The sequence below is a fragment of the Exophiala aquamarina genome, assembly GCF_000709125.1.
Source record: "Exophiala aquamarina CBS 119918 chromosome Unknown aczIA-supercont1.4, whole genome shotgun sequence".
NCBI classification, from domain to species: domain Eukaryota; kingdom Fungi; phylum Ascomycota; class Eurotiomycetes; order Chaetothyriales; family Herpotrichiellaceae; genus Exophiala; species Exophiala aquamarina.
In genome coordinates, this window is record NW_013550584.1 from 1,771,654 (window position 1) to 1,792,894 (window position 21,241).

Below are 21,241 nucleotides of genomic sequence, written 5' to 3' on the forward strand. Positions count from 1 at the left end.
GGACATCGTATTCACAGTGAAGTCGTAGTCCAGCGCTGGAACGAAAGTCCAGTCAGCCGCCTATTCAAAGATCAAGGGACACCATATGGTTGTCTGATGACTTATGGCCGTCTTCCACAATAACCCTAGTCTGGAAACACACGCTGCAGTCTAGAGCTTTGATTTCAACCATGATTTGATGGCTTTGCCTTGCTCTGTTTCAGTAGTGTCGCCAAAGCGCAGGGCAATGATGGGTTGTATATGCGTTTCGTGTGGGGCCACCACCAGGGTCGAGGAGGTAGGATTCGCCGCCTGTCCAGCTACTCATCAGTATTCTGTCACTCGACTGACCTCGCTGTCTCCTCACAGCTGAAGTCGTGGATACTGACCTTATATTTGGCAAACCATTCGTTAATCGGGTCGATGAGAAGCTCATCGGCCCCAGCAACAGCGAGGAGTTGCTCGACCTTTGCATCTCTCCACCAGTCCTCTGGGGCGAGTAGCGCTTCGGCATACGGACCCGTCTCTTTCCCTCCTAGGTAATCTTTGCTCCAAGCGCTACCGCCCTCGACGGTGACGAGGTCCCTGAATCCATTACGTGTGGCGCTAGGGAAATCTGTCCTGAACGAAGTCCAGGGGCCAATGAGGACAAGTGCTTTGAGTTTGTCCCCTGGGGAGAGAGTGATTGGGGGAAGGTCAGGAGAAGGATGAGTTAGATGAGACAAAATGGCTAGAGCCATGTTTCCACCAGCAGAGTCCCCAGCGAGTATGATGTCTGAAGCTGGCCGTTTTAGATCTGCCAGCACATAATTCACAGCCTCGACAGCCTCGGAGATCTGGGTTGGGTAAGTAGCGTGTGGCACCAGGGTATACTCCAGGAACAAGGTAGCGATAGGGATGTTGCTTGACTTGAGTCCATCTTGCACGGTGTTCCAAAATCTGATATGGGTGTCGTCACCGTCGAGAGAGAAGCCTCCACCGTGGGAGTAGATAACAATGTATTTGGCGGCCTTGTGATCACCCAGCCAGAATGCTTTGACTCCAGATTTTAGCTGGAAAGTCTCTGTCGGGAGATTGTTTTGCTGAGACCATTTTTCGTAGATCTTGCCAAAGGGCTGGCCAATGTACCTGTGGAATGTCAGCCAGAAGTCCATGTAGGGCGGGACTAGACGACAGACTGCAATTGTAGGGTGCTGAACCTCCGGACAAGCTGGACGGCAAAGCACTGAGTGGAACTTCGAGAGCAGGAGGAGTAATGGCATGCCCACCTTCCGAATCACGGCATTGCTGACGTGTTGGCCGAAGTAATATGCTCCAGAATCCCCACGAAACGGCGAAGTTACAGCAGTGTAGATGGCAGTTCCCACTGATTGCAATCAGCCCAACACGTTAGGGAAGAGGCAAGTCAAGATACATACGGAGGGAGGCCAGCCCCAGTGGAAGATCTAGCTTCTCGGTAACGGACATTTGATGAGTGCTCGGTGCAAGTGCCTGGCTGGGGGTTGGTGGGGCGGCCATGGTACTCGTAGAGTGGAAATCTTGGTCAATGTGTGAAGAATTGTAGTCCGCGAGCTGTAGACGTGGATTCCTAGGACAATGTTCTAAGGTCACAATGGCGCGTACAATAGAGGTCGGTTGTGGGTGAGTGGAAGTGGGAGCCAGAGGGCGGATGCGGAGAGGATATGTTGTTTAGCATGGCAGAGTGTGGTTATGTACTTAGTAGCACCGGTTGAAGCATGCAAGATTCGCCGTCACGATCTAGTAGCGAGATTTAGTGCGTGTTGAATGTACTCGTACTACTAGTAATAGCCGCGGTGCTGTGAAGAGTGCTCCGTATGAAACACCAGTATGTATGGGTAAGATACTTTGTTACAGTAAAGACCGGATACGGGCCGAGGCCTTGCTCTGTACCTAGGTTATCCATGGTCTCGGCGGTTACACCCAGGAACCAACCTAAGGTAGATAGATATCTTTCATGGTAACCCGAGGCAAACTACTCGTACATGTACATGTGGCACCTGCTCCGTCCATTTATTATTAGCAGTATCCCTTCGAATCCTTTATTTACTCTGTACGCCCTTGAAGGTCCCAGAACCAAAGATGGCTAGATTTCTGATTGTCTGCAAGGACCTTGAAATTAATGGTGGGAGATGTATCACTCCCCCCCACCCAGTGAGTAGCACCGCCTTGCTGAGAGTCGAGTGTGAGACAGACGATGAAGGTGAGTGTTGAGAGGAGGGAACGCGCCAATTCGCTCAATGCATGACGGGGCAGTCGCCACCAAAGCGTGCCTGGAATACCAAAACACGTGGGCAGGAGACGACCCTTCACTCCTCGATGCGAACTCATACTCTGAAAGAACCTGGTTGGTCTTTCACTCTACGCGCACTTCCACTCGATGCCTTGTTCAGCTAGGTATCATTCAGTGTTGGTCTGAAGCATCATCATTCAAGCTGCCAACTATCATCCGTACTTGCATGTCATTGCCTCGACTCCTAACCATAGGCACCCTCTAAGAACCCTAGCTAACGGTACCGACCCATGCCATTGTGAAGATGCCATCGCTTCAACCGGAGTCGAACACTGTCAAAGGCGAGACAGAAAACCCGGCTTTGCCTCCTCGAAAGCAAGCCAACCCCTCGAATCCAGATAAGGAGACCTCGCTATCCGGGAACGATGCAAGCAAAGGCACAAGCACAAGCACAAGCACAAGCACAAGCACAAGCACAAGCACAAGCACAAGCACAAGCACAAGCACAAGCACAAGCACACTAGCAAGCACCAGTGCGACCACCACCACCATCACAGCCTGGGGCTCCACAACTGGAAAGCCTTATCTCTCAAGCCCGCGCCTTAGCGATCCCAAATCCTCCTCTGTCGTAACATCTTACTTCAGCTCACTGGTAGGCAGAAAGGGCACGGACTCCGGGTCGCAAGGCTGAAAGGGGATAAGGATTCACATCACTCTGCATGTGAGTTTATTATAACATTGATTACTCTGCTTGTTCCTGAGGAGCATCCATAGAGCAAGGTATTGGGAAGATGAATGGCGGGAACACAGAGCTAGATACCAAACGGAGAGGGGTTTGGTGCATTCATCTGCCCTCTGGACGACATGAACTGCGATGGAATGAGCCATGCTTGATGGGATTGTGTATTTCACAGCGGAGTGGTCTCCCATAACATCGCCATGGGCTCTGCATCATGGCATTTGCTAACTGGTGCGCTGGAACAAGTTGCAGCCACAGTTGACCCCGTGCTTCTGCGATGATCACAACTCATGAATTTACTACTGCTGGCGCCTAGTTTAGGTAGCTAACATCATCAAAGCGATCACGAGTCTATCTATACCTGACACACGCCGCAGTTCAATCCAAGTCTGCAGAAAGAGCCTACTCAGACGACAGAGGGGAGGTTGCACGCGGTTGAGGGCGCGTTGGCAGACAACGCACAAGTTCCCGATGCCGCCTGGGTCTGTAGTAGGGTGCTTCTTAAATTTTAGACAGAAAATCCAACTTCACGTTGGATGTTTGTTGTTCGTCTGTTCCAGATTTTGTCTCCTCAACTACCAGGTTTGGATGTCGCTGCGGTATGTTTGCACTCTCGCACTCGCGCGCGTTCTCTCTCTCTCTCTCTCTCTCTCTCTCCTTTCATGTGGCCAAAACGCAATCTTATACTGGATGTTGTATTTTCCATCCAATCATGATTCCCAGCCGCCACTCACATCCCCCATCATCGTGGCAATTCATCATTTCATCAAAAGACCCAAGGAAGTAAAAACCGCTTTCTCTGGTGTCCCTCCGTGCCGAGTCATACGAAGCCCAGTTAACTCCTCCGCTCGGACCCCTGAAGCCCTGCCAGCATACTTAGCCGGATAGCATGACTGCTCGGCTCACTGGACGGTCTGTCCGTTGACGGCCTGGGCCTGCTCAACTGATAGTCCTTTACCCATCTCACCCTCCTGATTATCGATGTTGTGGTAGTCAAGAATCTCCGAGTACATCATGATTTTCCAGGTATCGACGGGAAGATCGGCGTCGTTGAAAGACCAGTCGAACTTCTCGTCGGCCACAGGCTCATCGGTGGGGTCGTGGTAGGGCGATAGATACTCGTGTTCCAATCCTTGGATCGCGGATACTCGTTTCCGAGGATCAAATACCAACATCTTTTCCAAGAGATCAATGGCTTGCGGGTCGGCATTCTTGAACTTGGCGCTCAGTGGTTGTCTTTCTCTCTTGGGTAAAGACTGGACGAATCTGAGAGTGTTTTCGCTGCAGATGGTCTCAATGACATCTTGTGGGGGTGTTCCGAGGAGTTCGGTGATGATGGAGAATTGATTGACATGATCCTTTCCAGGGAACAACGGTTTACCCTCGAGCATTTCCGCAAAGATGCAGCCAGCACTCCAGATATCTACTTCAATATCGTATTTTTGCCAAGTCAGCATAATTTCAGGGGCCCGGTAGTATCGAGTCGATACGTAGCCCGTCATCTGAGGATCTTGGATTCTAGCGAGGCCGAAGTCGCAGATTTTCAAATCGCAATTCTCGTTGACTAGAATGTTACTGGGCTTCAGGTCTCGGTGGACGACACCTGCTGAGTGGACATATTTCAGACCGCGCTGCACGTGATAAGTTAGACGTAATTAAACCGGATCGATCTTCCGGGAGATCAGCAGCGTACCAGGATTTGGTAAAGAAAATATTGGATGAATTGCTTTTCAAGCGGTCTGGAAGTCAACAAGCGATGGAGGTCGGTACCGAGCAACTCGGTAACGAAATAACTATTTGCAGGTCAGTGAACTGTTCCAAGTTGTCACATGTGTTGGGCGGGATGCGCACATGTCCTCAAGAGGCGAGATGAAGATGTCGCTGAGCGAGATGACCTGCCCCGAATTAATCGTCTGTCTCATTCATATTATGTTCATGGTCTCACATTCTCGTGTCGAAGGTGCTTCAACAGCTTGAGTTCTCGATAGGTACGTTTCGCAAGGACGGGGGTTGAGAAGGGCTTCATGATCTTCTTGACGGCCACGGATTGAGCCGTCAATTGATCTTTAGCAGAGCTTCCACGAGGATCAGCCAACTGCGTGCCCTAAGCCTTCAAGTTTTGCTCACCAAACCAGCCCAAAGGCGCCCATGCCCACTGGTTGCAAATCCGTGTATCTTGAGCCTCATAATCAGTCTTTATCTTATTTCTCAGCGAAACCATCGTCTCTTTACCTGCTGGTTATTTCGAAGGTGGTTCCAAAGATTTGAGCTCGTACGAATTCTGCCATCTTGTCCCACTTGAGGTGAAAGGCGGCAGGGCGAAGGAGGTGCGGATCGAAAAGTTGTGTAGAATAGCACCGGGAGTGGCTTACCCTTGACGAGGGGTGCGAAGGCGGATGGTCGGGTCGGCGACAAGGGCGAGAAGGGAGAGATAGTAAACACGCACGAGGTCGAAGAGGAGATGGAGAGATGGAGGGGAGAGGATGGCAACCGCTGGATCGATACAGGCGAAGTTTCAGGAGACCGACAGGACTGCAGGCGAAAAGGACGAGGTTCTCAGTGGCACTTGGTACGGTTGCATGCGTAGGAAGATGGTGTTTTGGTGCGTGGGGCAATCGAACTACCCAGGTTTAGATTCAACCTCCAAGCTGCACTGACCGCAGGGCTCCGGACTACGAGGACGGAGTACAGTACCAGCTAGCTACCAACTTACCGGTCCCTGCCACTACAGTAGGTGACTGTATGGGGAACTTGAAGCCGTTCTATGGCCCCCGTTACTTTCCCATCAAATCCATTTGCCTCCGGTTGAGGATTATTCATAATGATTAGTACTAGTGGGACGACACATGCTGTGAATGATTTGTTTATTGAATTTATCATTGTTGATGTTGATCATCGCTACGTAAGGACTCCGTACAGTGAGGCCGAGGGGTACAATCCTTGCCCTATTCTGTGTTTGTCTTTGGTGGCAGTGACAATGCCATGTCCGCAATAATCAAGTTTTTATTAAAGCGCAGGCCCGAGGGCCTCGAAGTTTACCCCTCGCCCCTCCATGGGCTTCGGCTCCACGGGAAGTCGAGTCGCCGGAGTCTCGTCGTCCAGAGCACAGAGTACGAGTTAGTAGCCTCTAGCTAAGCAGGTCTCCTCCAGTTACGGAGTGCCTGGCAAGCTAAGCTTACAGGTTTAGGTTAGGCAGGGCACTAGGCATGGCGACGTTTTTCCCAAGCCCGTGTTTAGCTTCGCTGCCTCTGTGTGAGTTTGTGAGCGCCCGGAAATCCCTTCCAGGTTCCAGATACACTTTGATGATAGACATTAGGTACGATCTGGATGAAATATATTGTGAACTGCAGGTACGAAGTACCTGTGTTTGATCCCTCGACCATCGACGATCTCTGGGTTTGCCTGGGAGAGACAGTCTTTCGGCGAGTTGCCTATGACGAAGGGCAAACACACGGGGTTTTTACATAGTTTCGAGAAGAAGGTTGCCTTCGCCTTCTATCTTCAGCTTCTCTTCCAGCTCGTACCCTCACCACCTCCTCCAACCTAGGTCGTCTACCTAACCCCAAATGGTGGCTCCTGCCTGACTAAGGTTTCCTCGCGTCTCAGCACGACTCGTCATACTGCAGCGATGACCTCACACATTTTCTTGAACTGTCAAGCGCGGTGTAGGAGGAAGGAGCTATGCTCATCCCGTCAACCAGGCGGCTCACCAGGCTCATTGCATGTCTAGCGTCTCGTCCACGAGCCTATCCTTGACGTCTCACAGTGCCACGACCTGAGTTCGCCATGTGTCAGCAATTATCCTTGCTCACCAAACTTGATTCTGACCTTTTGGCATTCATCTGCAGTGGGCAGTGGCAGGGGGCGGCCACTGCTATCTGCTTCGACCTGGGCTCACTCTAGTACGGAGTAAAACGTGCGGTCTCGGCCCCGTCCAGCCACGGCTGTGAACTCGATCTTGATTGTTGCGAACACGCCATGTAACCCACTTGCCACCTGCTCATTCGTGCTCACGTAGTCTGCACCTTCCCAGGTCCGTAGAGACCCTCCGTCCAAGCCTTCTATGCGCGCTAATTACACTTTACAGAGTCCATATCTGGTAGTCTACCAAGCTCCACCTCAAATAAACTGGGACATTTATGAAATCCAAAGGACATTCTCTAAATACATATGATTCCACCAACTGGATCTGAAGGTGCCGCCAATGGACTGTCCCACCCCTGTTCGAGTGGCCTTGACACTCATGTTCGACGTTTTTGGAATATGCCGTGCGACCCCTCTGAAATTCTCAGCCTTGGTTTGGCCATCCAATCTCTCTCCCTTTGTTTTCCACTCAATGTCTCATCACCTGAACGCGGGGGTTGCATCTAGACTCTATAGGTCAAGGCTGACACCGGAGTTTTGATCACTGCCTCAGTTAACAAGTAGCCTTGCGATCGTAGGCTGCACAGGATGTTGCGAATGCAATCTGCTTCGGTCACGTTCAAGGAGTGCCATTGATGGATTCTCTTCGAAGTTCATCTTGCCTCAGGCCCAGTGGTCCACCCCATTGGAAATATAGGAGTTGAACTGATACAACGAATTGTATGCCAAAAACCCACGTGAGCGATTGATATCTGTCGGAGTTCATCTTTAGAGTATCGGTACTACAACTTGCTTTGTAGCTGTTCCTGCTCAAGGATCCAGCTCACTTGCTGAAGCCATGGATATAAACCGTCAGATCAATCCATTGCACTTGTTGCACCTAAAAACTGAGGTTCAGCTGAAAATCACATCATGTCGAAAATAGCCAGTCTCTCTGACTGTTATAGGAGTGACAATAGGTATGCAGTGTTGGCTTGTTAAGTTTGGTTGTGTGTGATTTCCATTGTCGCTCAAGCTCTTATACTTCAGGACAGATGTGATCCTTGAAGGTGCAATGAAAGCTCTGGTCGGTGTCCATGATTGAATTGACATCTGTGCAGTGGAATAGAGCCTTGTCGTTGATTGAATAGAGAATCTCACCTTGTAGCTCAGCAGCATCCTTTCCGATTCGGGATACACCCTGCATCGATGCAATCGAGACGTCTAGCTTACCTGTGGGGAAAATGGCTGTGCATTTTGCAGCTAGTTTCGTAACGTCAGTCAATTGAATGATAATTCTGATGGATTGTCGACAGTTGGCGAACCCAGCTTGTGTGAAATTCAGTTGTGGATGACAACATCGTGGTGTTTCGCTGGAAAATGGTACTCGTGAGGCTCAAGGCCGATGACGTTCATCGAGCGGTTGTCTGTGTGGAAGTGTTTCAAAAGAGGTGTATTGTCGGCATAAACGGCCAACTCCAATTTCAGGAGGGAAAGGCGTTCCAGCTCGAACCAAGAGTGAAAAGCCAAGCTCTTGAATGTTGACTCTGAGGTGACAAATCCATCCTAACCAAAAGAGCATTGAGGCGTCCAGAAGCGATGAGGCTGTGCATGGTGGAGGACGCAGATTTCAACTTGCATGACACAGATTGGGTCTGCAGGCATCTGAATTCTACGGCGTGTGCGTGACTTGTTGCTTTCCGAAGGCCTTTATAGAGTGAATTTGAGCACCAGTGACTGTTTGTCTCAAGACAGCCAATTTGGGCCCAATGAAGATTGCCTTCGTGGTGATATTGTCTGGCAGACTAGCAGTGATGCATCTACATAGGCGTATTCCTCACGGAGCACGGAGTATTGTGGAGAGTCTGACCGCAAATGATTGTCCTTGGTCATCAGCAATTGAGGAACAAATGGCAAGGCTTCCATGTGGGATTGCTTCTGTCTGACACCCACCACCACACCTTGGCCTTAGAATTGCCCCGAAGCCACGCGAGCCATGCCATGCACGCAGTTGTAACACTCTGATGGGTTACTTAAAAGAAAACGTACTCCGCACTCCGTAAGAAATGATACATGGTCCAGCAACCAGAGATGTAATAATAATAGCAACTCACCACCCGTCACTTCTCATCGTGTGGGCGCATTTGAGATCAGCCTGAGACGAGGGAGAGAATGCGGGCAAGCTGAGGCTAATTACCACTACTAGCAGTCGAGGCGCAGGCTTTGTGGAAAAGTAGTCTACTTCGGCTCGACTTGAGGAAGTTGGTGGGAGTGGTGATTCACAATTGCGGGAAAACAACCTTGCACACACTTCAATGTGAGTTGCTAGCCACAGACTCAGGCCTCCGCTTTGCGAGTCTGTTTCTGATTGATTGTGTACTCGTAGTGTGCCCTGGGTGCCCCTAAGGAGAAGAATACTTGTAGTCTTGACCAGCTCTCGTGCGGGTAGTCGGGACCAAAGTTCGCCAGAGCGATACCACGTTCTTCGCTACTGTTAGGGATGGGTCTGCCCCCCAAGGTTGTTCCTAGCTACCGAGAGCCTTGGACCTACCTGGAGAGCTAAATTCAACCTTTAATTACGAGTAGGCCTACGAGGAGCAGTTCAACTAGAAAGGCCCAGGGCCAAGGGCGTCACATAGCAGGCCACTAAGCCATAAGTTACAAGTAGCCACAGACGGAGCTTGCTGATTGACGCCGACTCCAGCCCGGCAGCCAACTGACAGCGGTTGCTAACTTCCTCGTACGGCATACGAGTACCTCCAGGAGTATCTGTACTCGTAGGGGGATACCCATTTAGCAGCGAGAGCCCAGCACCCTGAGCCCAGCACTGGCTCTGGGACTGACGCTCGTGCTGGCTCAGCGACCCAGCTTTCCCGCTCTCGGCTACTCCGCTCTACTCTCACTCTGGCTACCCGCTACTCACTCCACGATCCTCTCGTGCCTCTCGGGCCTCTTGTCAGCTGTCGAACCTCCTCTGGAACCGATCACCATCTCTACTAGTGCCTACTCGTACGGTATCTGCCTCCCACTGCCACATTCACTACTACACCACCTCCACCATCACCTCCACCACAACCACAACCACCTCTCCTCTTCCACTGCCAGACCAGCCTGTCAATCTTTCCATACCTTGCTCACTTTCTCTGATCCACTGCTCATCTATAAACACCCTTGTGATCCTGTATTTGCCCTTTCGCCCGCTCGACCCCTTCTTCGCTTGAATCCCTGAATCCATCCAAGCTCCGTCGAATCCTGGTCTCGGCCCCGTCTGCCCATCGTCAACCTCTCCATGTAATCGACCGCCAAATCCACCAACACCTCGACATTTCAGGCTTCGAGCTTCACCACCGCGATTCTCCATTATACCAACCCTGCGCCTCGCCCGCCATCCCTCCTGCATTACCTCTCAAGCTCGACTACCCCGGGATCACGGGTCGCGAACACACAAGTCATCCGTGCAGCTCTCTGTGCAGCTGCAGCCGCATCTAGCGCTGCATCTGCAGCGCCTTCGCTGCCGCTGCCTTATCACTCATCTTCACATTCGATATGGGTGCATGTGGAAGTAAGGAGGCGTCGACAGAGGACAGTGAACAGAAGAAGAGAAGTCAGGCTATAGACAAGGAACTCGAGCAAGATTCGCGCAGGCTACGGCGAGAATGCAAAATCTTACTTCTTGGTAGGTGTAGCACAGCCCCGTTCGAGCAGAGCTGATCCTGACTGTGCTCTTGCAGGATCCGGTGAGAGTGGGAAGTCCACCATTGTGAAGCAGATGAAAATCATCCATCAAAATGGTTACACACAGGAGGAGAGAGCGCTCTACCGCCTCACGATATACAAAAACCTAGTCGACTGTATGAAGGCGCTGCTCGGCGCGATGCAGCAATTTGAGATTGAACCCGAAACTCAAGAGGTCAAAGACTGCGTGGAATACCTGCTAGAATATAATGTGGACCCAGATCCCGACACGCCCTTGGACCCCAAGGCTGCAGATGCTGTAGAAGCCATCTGGAAAGATCCCTCATCATCGAAGACGATGGAACGGCAGAGTGAATTCTATCTCATGGATTCTGCGCCCTAGTAGGTCACTCCTCGCCATCAGGTAAATACCAGCTGACGTGCATTAGTTTCTTTGACGAAGTCAGACGGCTGGCTGCACCCGACTACATCCCTAACGAAGCAGACGTTCTTCGCGCACGTACAAAAACGACGGGGATCTATGAAACACGGTTTTCCATGGGTCAACTGAGCATCCAGTTAGTTCAAAGGGCATGGATGGGTTTGAGATCAATTGCTAACATGTCAAAGCATGTTCGACGTCGGTGGTCAACGAAGTGAACGAAAGAAATGGATTCATTGTTTCGAAAATGTCACGTCGATTATCTTCTGTGTCGCCCTCAGCGAATATGACCAGGTCCTTCTAGAAGAAGCGAATCAAGTACGTGACTCCCTTGCCCGCTGGCACACAGTAAGACTCGATCTCTAACCCACTTCCAGAACCGAATGATGGAAAGTCTAGTGCTTTTCGATTCAGTGGTCAACTCCCGATGGTTTATGCGGACGAGTATTATTCTCTTCCTGAACAAGGTCGATTTGTTTAAGGAAAAGCTCGGTCGGTCACCTCTGGGCAACTACTTCCCCGACTACTCAGGCGGCAATGACGTGAACCGGGCCGCCAAATATTTACTCTGGCGTTTCAACCAAGTGAATCGAGCACAGCTCAATCTTTATCCTCAGTCAGTGTGGCTCCTTTGTGCGGCTCCTTTGTGCATCGAGTTTGTTACTGATTTCTTGACAGTCTAACACAAGCTACCGATACGACGAACATTCGTCTTGTCTTTGCCGCGGTCAAAGAGACGATTCTACAGAATGCCCTGAAAGACTCGGGAATATTATGAGATACACGACCACGGTTCTTGTTTCTCATTCAGGTTCTGCATTTTCGGCGTCTAGCGCGGCATGTGATGAAACGGGAGTCACGAAGCTTGGGAGGATGCGTCTTTGCTGATATCGATCAATCGATTCCCGGGGCTCTTGCCCGTCGATTGCGGCGCTCAGCACAGGGTGTTTTGATTTTGAATTTGAATGAGTCGTCGCAAAAAGTTCAAGTTTGCGTTTGGAATACTGTTCCTTTTGTTAATGTTCAGGGCTGGAGCGAGTCATGAAGGATATGTTGCGAGACGGGGCGTCTATCGCAAGTCCTGCACCTTTTTTTTTCTTTTGATCAATCGAGTCGTTGAATTGGAATGCTGATGGAGTGTTGGATTACCAGCATCGAATGCCCACAGCGGTCTTCTCTGGCGCAGATGCGCATCTGGTGGAAATCAATCTATTGTCCATGCTGGAGGATGGGTGGAGTGGAAAGCTGCAGCAAGCAAGAAAGCTGGAGAAGAGGACATGGATGAAAAGCAAGGACACGAATCTACTCGAGCGTTCCGTCGCCGTGTACTCATAATAAGACTATTTGAATATGGTAAAGTTTGACCAGAGCCGAAACAGAGAACAGACAATCCTTATTACTATACTGCACCGTTGCTACAGTGGTTTGCCTTATATGGCATGTAGTTATCAAGCATGATGGTACGGAGGTATCCAGCTGAGCTGAGCATGCCCGTTATTTGTTACTAGCAATGTCGCCGTAGTCGTTTCAGCATGAAGTACCGAGTATGGTGTGATCCAAGTACGAGGCATCTCCGTCCGCATGCCTGGCAGGCACTCCGTACCTTAATCCATGCTCGGTCTCGCTTGAGATAGCTGAACGAGATATCCGAACATCGTCCTCCACCGGTTCGACGAAGCTAGTAGGGTATGCTGGAACGAGGGAGGAAGAGTTTGCACAAAGGCTGTTTGGGTGCTGCTTCTCCTCATAAGTCTGGCATACTTAGAGTGCGCCACAACATTCGCATAAATCACCACTCAACAAGGTCCATCATTCGAGAAAAATCCATCTGGATCCATAGCTGATTATTATTGAATTATGAGTTGCTTCCTCAGCAACTGCCTGGCAGAGCGAACGTTGGAGAGGCTAGGAGTACTTACGAGTACTTGCGAGTAAGCAGACAGGGAGTACAGTACAATGTGTGAGAAGTCTGGGGAAATTGGTGGGACAAGGGAAAACAAAGAGGTCTTCGGGCCCATCCAGACGACGGAAATCCTCTTCTGTGCCCAATAGTCAACCCGGTTGTGATGGGGCCTGGGGGGACTTTCGGCGCCCACCAGGAGTGCCATCCAGGCACTCCCTGGGCGGAATCCGGTCCCAATCCTGGTGCAGTTTGCCCCCCCCAAGAAAGAAATTGCGGCTTGCCCCTCCTCCAGAGTCGAACCCCACCACCCCTTCTGACTAGCTCACTGCAGAGCTCCAGAGCCCCTCCAACTAGTAGTTAGTAGCTTCAGTAATACGTTCGCCGCAAGCCTGGAACTGATGGCGACAGAGTATGTTGGACATGTGCATTTTTCAAATCCAGGTCCGGGGTGTTCAACACAGTGTCCTCTGCTGGGAAACCGTGCCATGGTTCCTGCATTTCTTCTCCTGTTTTGTTGCACTGGTTGTATGCGTGCCGTTGCTAGGGAGCAGACAGAGTTCCGGGAGCCTGAGGTGCGGGGCATTTCTTTTTCTCTACAGAATACTGAAAGTGCCAGGGCAACGACAGTGACAGCAGCCAGATATTCTCAGTCAACGACCCAACACGAAGTGGCAATGTTTGGACAAACTACCCGAGTACAGTAATCAGGGCTCAGGCTACACAGAATCCCCATGCTACACCGCTCTAAGTAAACGACCTACTACCCGCCCAATGATGTGTTATGCTGGAGCCAAAACGGCAGAGGAAGCTTATGCTTGCCCCTCCTATGGCCTGACCTCCCCCTTGCTGCAATTGAAAACTCCAAGACAGCTTCATGTATCCGCAAGCCGTTTGCACACCCAAGGCCTGCTCCTTACTGGCAGCTAATGCAAGCCCAGTTGCTGAATAAATGGATCCTAGTGCTGCAGTAGCAGTATGATGACGATATGCTCTGCAACAACGGTTCAATTCCAAGCGGATGCGTGCCAATAATGCTGTTCGTGCTTCGTAGGCTCTGTGCGGTTGTGTGCATGAGCGTGTGGCCGTGGGCGTGGGCGGCGCATGCCATTCCAGAGCTTCAGCTCCTCCCTGGTTGTATATCCCATCCCATACCTCCCTCCACTGCATTGCATCTGAGACAAATCTCCAATACTATTTTTCTGACCGCTCGTCCACTCTTCATCCGCAGTCTCTCTTTCTCTCCTCTCCCCATTCACTACTTTCTTCTTCTTGCTTTATTGTTATCGGTGTGCCCCTGCTACGCCGCCGTCCCGCCGTCCCGCCGTCCCCAAGGACCCTCATCATGGCAGCTGCGACGGCATCCTCCCCCAGGGAGCGAAAGCCCTCAACCAGTGCTCCCATCTCGACCCTTCAGGGCCCTGTCGGCCCTGGCTTCACCCGTCCCAAGCACAAGCGCACCGCCACGGGCTTCGGAGCGAGTGATATCAAAGCCGTCGAGTCAAGCATTCCTGAGCATATGCGAGAGGCGTAAGTGATCCAGCACCGAGTTTGAGAATAATAGCTAATGTTTGGCTTCAGATGGAGGAAATACGTACGGATGCACACGTTCCGAGCATCTCGAATCCCTAGCTTACTCATACAGTAGTCTCCTTCGGGCTTCACAACCAAGGACCAGTTCGAGGTCGGCACAGTCGATGCTATCCGCAGGAGAATGGACTGACACTGGCTCTGTTAGACCGAAATTGTCAGACATATCGAGACCACTTTGGCGAGATCTCTGTTCAATTGTGACGAGCTGTAAGTTCATCATCCGGATCTTGGGAGTATTGCTGACTTCGTCCAGCGCTGCATACTCTGGAACAGCTCTGGCGTTCCGAGATCGTCTTATTATCGATTGGAATAAGACTCAGCAGAGACAGACATTCGCTGACCAGAAGAGGATCTATTGTGAGTCTGATCGGGCCTGTTTTCTCCCAAATGCAGAAATCTAACTTTCCTATTAGATCTATCACTCGAGTTTCTCATGGGAAGAGCGCTTGACAATGCCATGCTGAATGTGGGTTTGAAGAATGTGGCTAAAGGTTTGATCACTCTGGGACAACAATAGTACTTCCACTGACCTGAGATTCAGATGGTCTGGCAGATCTTGGTTTCCGTATCGAGGATGTGATCAACCAGGAACATGACGCTGCCCTCGGAAACGGCGGTCTTGGCCGACTCGCTGCATGCTTCCTTGACAGTATGGCATCGCTCAACTACCCCGCTTGGGGCTATGGCCTGCGATACCGATATGGCATCTTCAAGCAAGAGATTGAAAACGGATATCAGGTGGAAATCCCCGACTACTGGTTGGATTTCAATCCTTGGGAGTTTGCCCGACACGATGTGACCGTCGACGTTCAGTTCTATGGCTGGGTCAATAAGTACACTGATGACGAAGGGAAACAGGTTACTTCCTGGCAAGATGGTGAACTTGTCACGGCTGTCGCCTACGACGTACCTATTCCAGGGTACGGAACTCCAACTGTCAATAATCTCCGTCTTTGGTCAAGCAAGGCCTCGAGTGGCGAATTTGACTTCTCCAAATTCAACTCTGGAGAATACGAAAGTGCTGTCGCCGATCAGCAGCGAGCTGAAACCATCTCTGCTGTTTTATATCCCAATGACAATCTGGAGCGGGGCAAAGAGCTGCGTCTAAAGCAGCAATACTTCTGGTGTGCAGCCTCCCTACACGACATCGTCCGTAGGTTCAAGAAGACCAACCGCAAATGGTCCGAATTCTCCGATCAGGTCGCAATACAACTCAACGATACTCATCCAACCCTTGCTATCGTCGAGTTGCAACGCATTTTGGTGGACAAGGAAGGGCTGGAATGGCAAGCAGCATGGGACATTGTGACCAAGACATTTGGCTACACCAATCACACCGTCTTGCCAGAAGCTCTGGAGAAATGGTCCGTCCCTCTGATTCAGAATCTGCTGCCGCGACATCTTCAGGTAAGTAATGATCTCCTCAATTTCGTATGCGTCCTCAGCTGCTTCCTCGTGAGATGGCCGCTACCCACTTCCTTCTCATTCCCATTGGGTTGAGCCTGCCGGCATCTGGACAGGATGGAACCTCTTCTTCGACTTCTTGGGCCTGTGGTCTTGAAGAATGTCGTCCGTGTACTGATTGTCTGCCTTCACCTTCACCAAGGCTTACCCGTTCAATGATTTCTGCTGTTGACCATGCTGAATGGCATTACTAACATATGTGATACTTTGAAAACAGATCATTTACGAGATCAATCTTTACTTCCTACAGACTGTTGAGCGTCGGTTCCCGAAAGACCGGGAGCTACTCTCCAGAGTCTCACTCATTGAAGAGTCTCAACCAAAGACCGTTCGCATGGCATATCTGGCCATTGTGGGTTCCCACAAGGTCAATGGTGTGGCCGAGCTGCACTCTGATCTGATCAAGACCACTATTTTCAAGGACTTTGTCAAGATCTATGGTCCAGACAAGTTCACAAATGTCACAAACGGCATTACTCCCAGACGCTGGTTGCATCAAGCGAATCCTCGACTTTCTGAGCTCATTGCTTCGAAACTGGGCAGCTACGAATTCTTGAAAGATCTGACCCTGTTGAACAAGCTAGAAGCATTTGTTGATGACAAGGAATTCAAGAAGGAGTGGGCAGAGATCAAATACGCCAACAAAGTTCGCCTAGCCCAGCACATCTTGAAGACAACTGGAGTCAGCGTTAACCCCAAAGCTTTGTTCGATGTGCAAGTCAAGCGTATTCACGAATACAAACGACAACAGCTCAATATTTTCGGTGTCATTCATCGCTACCTCGCTATCAAATCATTGAACCCTGAGGAGCGCAAGAAACTTGCACCCAGGGTTTCCATCTTTGGTGGCAAGGCTGCTCCAGGATATTGGATGGCCAAGACCATCATCCACTTGATCAACAAGGTGGGAGAGGTCATCAATAACGACCCCGATGTTGGTGACCTTCTCAAGGTCATTTTCCTCGAGGACTATAATGTCAGCAAGGCAGAAATCATCATTCCAGCCTCTGACATCAGTGAGCACATCTCCACTGCCGGAACAGAAGCCTCTGGAACGAGCAACATGAAGTTCGTCCTCAACGGCGGGTTGGTCATTGGCACGCTCGATGGAGCAAATATCGAGATCACAAGAGAAATCGGCGAACAGAACGTTTTCTTGTTCGGCAATCTGTCCGAGGATGTTGAAGATCTCAGACATAACCACTTCTATGGTGAATATCAGGTTGATCCGGAACTCCAGAAAGTCTTCGAGCTTATCAAATCTGGCAAATTTGGCGATGAAGGGTCCTTTGGAGCCCTCATCAGCGCCATAACTGAGCATGGCGACTACTATCTCGGTAAGAAATTGCATATGAGATGGATGCTGTGCAACCCCGCTGATAATTGTGATTTTAGTAAGCGATGATTTCAACAGCTACACGAAGACGCAAGACCTCATCGATGAGACCTTCAAGGATCAAGACCAATGGGTGGCCAAGTGCATCTCGAGTGTGGCTGGCATGGGATTCTTTACATCAGGTATGTCCCCAATCAGAAAGGACCCAGATGACGGCTAACTTAGACCTCTAGACCGATGTATCAATGAGTATGCGGATACAATCTGGAATATTGAACCTTTAGATGTTGCAGAAGAGAAAGAAGTCCGGGCACGAACTGGGCTAGATTCCTAGATGGTGAACAGTGGATGGACTAGACAGGGCCAGATGGGACAGTGAGAATTGGGCACTGAACAACCGACAAACATCCTAGCTTGTTGCTGTTGAGATCACAAGATTGGTTGAGCGAGAATGGGTGGACTTCCAGCATTAATGAAGGCACCCAAGAAGGTAATAAAGCCCTAGAGGATATATTAGGTAGCCCGACTGGGGAATTGCGAGGGACCAAAAGTAGAAGACCTAGAACCCAGTCAATGAATCACCCATAATGATACTTGCTGATGAGGCGGAGCACGCGTGACGTTTCTGAATACCACAGCCAGCCGTCATTTATCTGTTTGTATGAGAGCTTAGAAGTGGTAGCCAAGACGGTGACGAATTTGAGGCTGAACTACTTCCTTGTTCCTAGCAGCTGATTAGTTAGTCCGAGCCTTGCGCCTTGCGCTTCGCTGTTCCATCCGACCTCTTCTCTCCTTTCGCCTTTTCCAATCTATATCCCAACCAACTTCGCGATGTTCTTGGATTCCAAAGGGCAATCCATCGAGAACAAATCAAGTGCGCTCTCGTCGACATTCTACCGACCTTAGAGAGCGGGACCGGTGGCGATGACCATGACTACTCTAACAGCACCTCAAGTGGCGGTGGTGGACTTCCATCATGCTCGGTAAGTTGCCCTACTCATCTCGTGCTATCCCACGCCCACACGCGCGCGTCGGCAAGTAATCATCCTGCCGGGTTTGAGTGAGCAAAGATACAAGCACAAGTCCCGCTAATATTGTTGTGCCATCAAAAAGAGGACCGGAGGTGGAATTTTGGGTCGAGCCGGCTGTAGGCGGGCAGCTTGCCAAGAAAAACGACTGGTCTCTGCTTCCTTTCATGGCCCTGTCAGACGGGGCGCACGCAATGCTAGAAGACTTTTCGTACTTTGCCCTGCTGGACAAAGGAGATGCTGCTGTCGATGATGGACAGACAGCAGTACAGGGGTCTGAACCTAGTACGATGGAGACCGAGACACCGAAGCAACCTGCAAAGTCAAGACCGAGTCGGGATCTATCCCAAACAGCTACCAGCCTCTTCGGCATAAGCTGTACGCGACAGATTAAGTCTGAGAAGTTGAAGCGGAGGTCTGCCGATGTCACGAGGAGTACGGTGCAGAAAGCCGTGATCGTGATTTCACCGACGGCCAGAGGCATGGGTGAATTGAGAGAGCGTCTCGGCGTCGTCACCGCTGCTTGGTTTGCGCAGGAGTAAGTCCCTACCTTTGGCACGTCAATTGTCTTTCACAGAACAAGAACCTGTCAAGATCACACGTTGACAACCAGTGTTCAGGGATTTTTCTGATATCACAATTTTGAAGGTATGTCAAACAGCACATTTCCCAAGCTCTGCTCTTGGCCCTCGTGTTTCGGGACTAAATGAACTGTTCTACTATGTAGGAATTCCAGGAGAGCCTCGAGAGAGGTCCTGCAATGCCTGACGATGGGAGAGATCACCACTTTGGTATGTACGACTTTTGATCTCAAAAAGTTGGACTTGGTCGTCCAGGGCAAATCTGCAAACTATGGTCTCTTCTGTGATCACAATTGACATGTTTTCCAGGCCTGTCTCTGCGAGAAATGATGTATGAATTCAGATATCAGACTTTGGCTTTGGTGAAATGTCTGTTGTTGCAGCGGAAGGTACGGAACAGAAATGCTTTTTCCTTCAATCCATGCAGCACCTCCACACGGTGAATCGCGGCTCAGAATGTCTGGGTGTTATAGATGCTTTTTTTCGGGTCCAAATGCGAGCGACTTTGCATGATGCAGTTTGCGTTGATCTCCTTGATTCCGGGCTTGATCCGTAATCTCCAGGATTCCGCCGATCCGACTCTCGATTCTTACGGTCGCACGGTCGAGAGACCGACGACTTTGAAGACGAGTGAACGAAATTCTTGTGCGTTTGATCACTTCATCCATATGGATACATACATTGGGACATTGGGAGTGCTGATTATCATAGTACTATCATATATGGGCTTACCATTGCACATATTCGGCAAGGTAGGTCGTTTCTTGGTTCTGAAAAAGGCAACGACATTGGACTGAGCATTCCTTGAACAGGGCTCCTTCTTCGGTCCATATACGCCCCTTCAGCAGCTCGACATCCTTGCCGATTACGATACGAAATCATACGTTGTTGGCTCCACCAACAGTCTCCTTCTTCAGCAGAAAGAACGGTATTCTGATATCCTGATAAACCTCGATGAATCCAACAGCATCACGATTACCTCACCATCTCTTCGCACCGCACTTTCTCTTTCAGCCGCCGACCGCCGATGGATAGATGCTCTAACACAAACGGTGCTCGACACGTGGGACCCAGAGAACCCATCACGGCCGAAGAACATGGGCTTCGCAGGGTCCGAGGATGCCATTCGTCTTCAATTCGAAGAATATGTCCTGTCACTGCTCAGCTCCATGGCGTACCAGGTGTACCACGAATCCATGTCCGAGGCTAACGTCCCTACCAGTGTCAGTAACACCGAACACTACCCGGACCCAGCCGACACCGCCAGCGACTTCAACCCAGAGTTCCTCGCCATGTGGCGCGAAACCAACAACTTCGCGCTCTTCAACCGGCTGACGGAAGAACACCGCATTTTCGACATCATCGAACCACGCCACCCGACCGCCGGGGGCCTGAACGTCGAAGATGTCCAGCGGCGGCTCCAGCAGACGGTCGCGGAACTGCATCTCGACGAGCGCGTGAGGGAGGGAAGAGAGCAGCTGGGAAAGACGTTCGCCTCTGGAAAGGAGAGGGTCGGCGCCGGCGTCGCCCGCTTCTGGGCTGAGGTCGAGAAGGCCAGAGAACAGCGGCAAACCAAACAGGCGCAGCGCAGCCGCGATGCAAGCCAAACCCGTGACAGCGGTGGAGACTGGGAGATGGTCGGCGACACTGCCGCCAAGGGGAAGGAAAACCTCGACCCTTCATCTTCGACTACCACCACGGCGGCACCCCCGGAGCCAGGCACTCCGTCGACATCAACACGGAACCCCTCAACCGAAGCCTCAGGAGGAGGAGGATGGGCGGCATCGCTGCGCGAGCGCGCCACAAAGACCCAGTTCCAGAAGCCTAACGTCGACACAGCGCAGCTCCAGGCGTCGGCGCGCGAGAACGCCGCCAAGGCGGGCGCGTACCTCAGTTCCTGGGGAAGCTGGGCGAAAGAGCGCGTTCAGCAATCCAAAACTGGAACCGGCGGTGCAGATGCAGGTGGTGGTGGCGGTGGTGGTGATGGCGCAGCTGCTAGGAACGATCCAAAAGCGTGATGTGTGACGAGTCCGACGTCGGGGTGAGAGTATGGAGGACGAAGTCGTCGCTCTGGTAGGAGCAAAGAAAGCTTGAAAGCTCCATTTCGGATTGGCATTGAGCAAAAGGAGTTGCATCGACGAATCGAAAGAAGCACGACCGACCACCTTTCAACGCCTCCCAGTAGGAAGAGAGGTTGGTTGGGGGAGGGGGGGGGGCGGCGGTTGATATAGCTTTGGCATCGCTTTCAGTTCCATTATTTACTAGAAACCCATTTGCACCATGCTGCACACGCACACGCACACAGCACAGTGCGCACACTTACACCGACAATTATGATGTCTTCATGATATTTTCTTCGCTTCATAAATGGGTTATCGTTGGTTACGTATCCTGGTAATGCCGGATCCTT

The 21,241-nt window shown here is 50.9% G+C and overlaps 5 protein-coding genes across 5 annotated transcripts; 3 read left to right on the plus strand and 2 right to left on the minus strand.

The window, feature by feature from the left end:
* Window positions 1–150: 150 nt before the first annotated feature.
* Window positions 151–1,497, minus strand: A1O9_05748 (uncharacterized protein; the record flags this gene model as incomplete). The annotated part of the gene is made up of 5 exons (XM_013404964.1): window positions 151–291; window positions 369–1,107; window positions 1,158–1,189; window positions 1,248–1,345; window positions 1,398–1,497. 5 exons carry the CDS (start codon window positions 1,495–1,497, stop codon window positions 151–153), a joined length of 1,110 nt encoding a protein of 369 aa, XP_013260418.1.
* A 2,374-nt stretch (window positions 1,498–3,871) lies between these two features.
* A1O9_05749 (CMGC/MAPK/P38 protein kinase) lies at window positions 3,872–5,257 on the minus strand (the record flags this gene model as incomplete). Its single annotated transcript, XM_013404965.1, has 6 exons — window positions 3,872–4,600; window positions 4,663–4,762; window positions 4,821–4,864; window positions 4,915–5,044; window positions 5,097–5,144; window positions 5,202–5,257. The coding sequence occupies 6 exons, from the start codon at window positions 5,255–5,257 to the stop codon at window positions 3,872–3,874; spliced, it is 1,107 nt and encodes a 368-aa protein (XP_013260419.1).
* Window positions 5,258–10,358: 5,101 nt separating this feature from the next.
* Window positions 10,359–11,707, plus strand: A1O9_05750 (guanine nucleotide-binding protein alpha-3 subunit; the record flags this gene model as incomplete). The annotated part of the gene is made up of 6 exons (XM_013404966.1): window positions 10,359–10,488; window positions 10,544–10,889; window positions 10,937–11,065; window positions 11,118–11,247; window positions 11,307–11,545; window positions 11,608–11,707. The coding sequence occupies 6 exons, from the start codon at window positions 10,359–10,361 to the stop codon at window positions 11,705–11,707; spliced, it is 1,074 nt and encodes a 357-aa protein (XP_013260420.1).
* Window positions 11,708–14,174: 2,467 nt separating this feature from the next.
* Window positions 14,175–17,556, plus strand: A1O9_05751 (starch phosphorylase; the record flags this gene model as incomplete). Its single annotated transcript, XM_013404967.1, has 10 exons — window positions 14,175–14,359; window positions 14,411–14,423; window positions 14,478–14,513; window positions 14,568–14,629; window positions 14,676–14,779; window positions 14,836–14,913; window positions 14,964–15,829; window positions 16,104–17,223; window positions 17,282–17,404; window positions 17,456–17,556. The coding sequence occupies 10 exons, from the start codon at window positions 14,175–14,177 to the stop codon at window positions 17,554–17,556; spliced, it is 2,688 nt and encodes an 895-aa protein (XP_013260421.1).
* An 888-nt stretch (window positions 17,557–18,444) lies between these two features.
* Window positions 18,445–20,849, plus strand: A1O9_05752 (uncharacterized protein; the record flags this gene model as incomplete). The annotated part of the gene is made up of 7 exons (XM_013404968.1): window positions 18,445–18,788; window positions 18,871–18,898; window positions 18,978–19,041; window positions 19,141–19,220; window positions 19,305–19,476; window positions 19,543–19,583; window positions 19,644–20,849. 7 exons carry the CDS (start codon window positions 18,445–18,447, stop codon window positions 20,847–20,849), a joined length of 1,935 nt encoding a protein of 644 aa, XP_013260422.1.
* Between the last annotated feature and the right edge of the window lie 392 nt (window positions 20,850–21,241).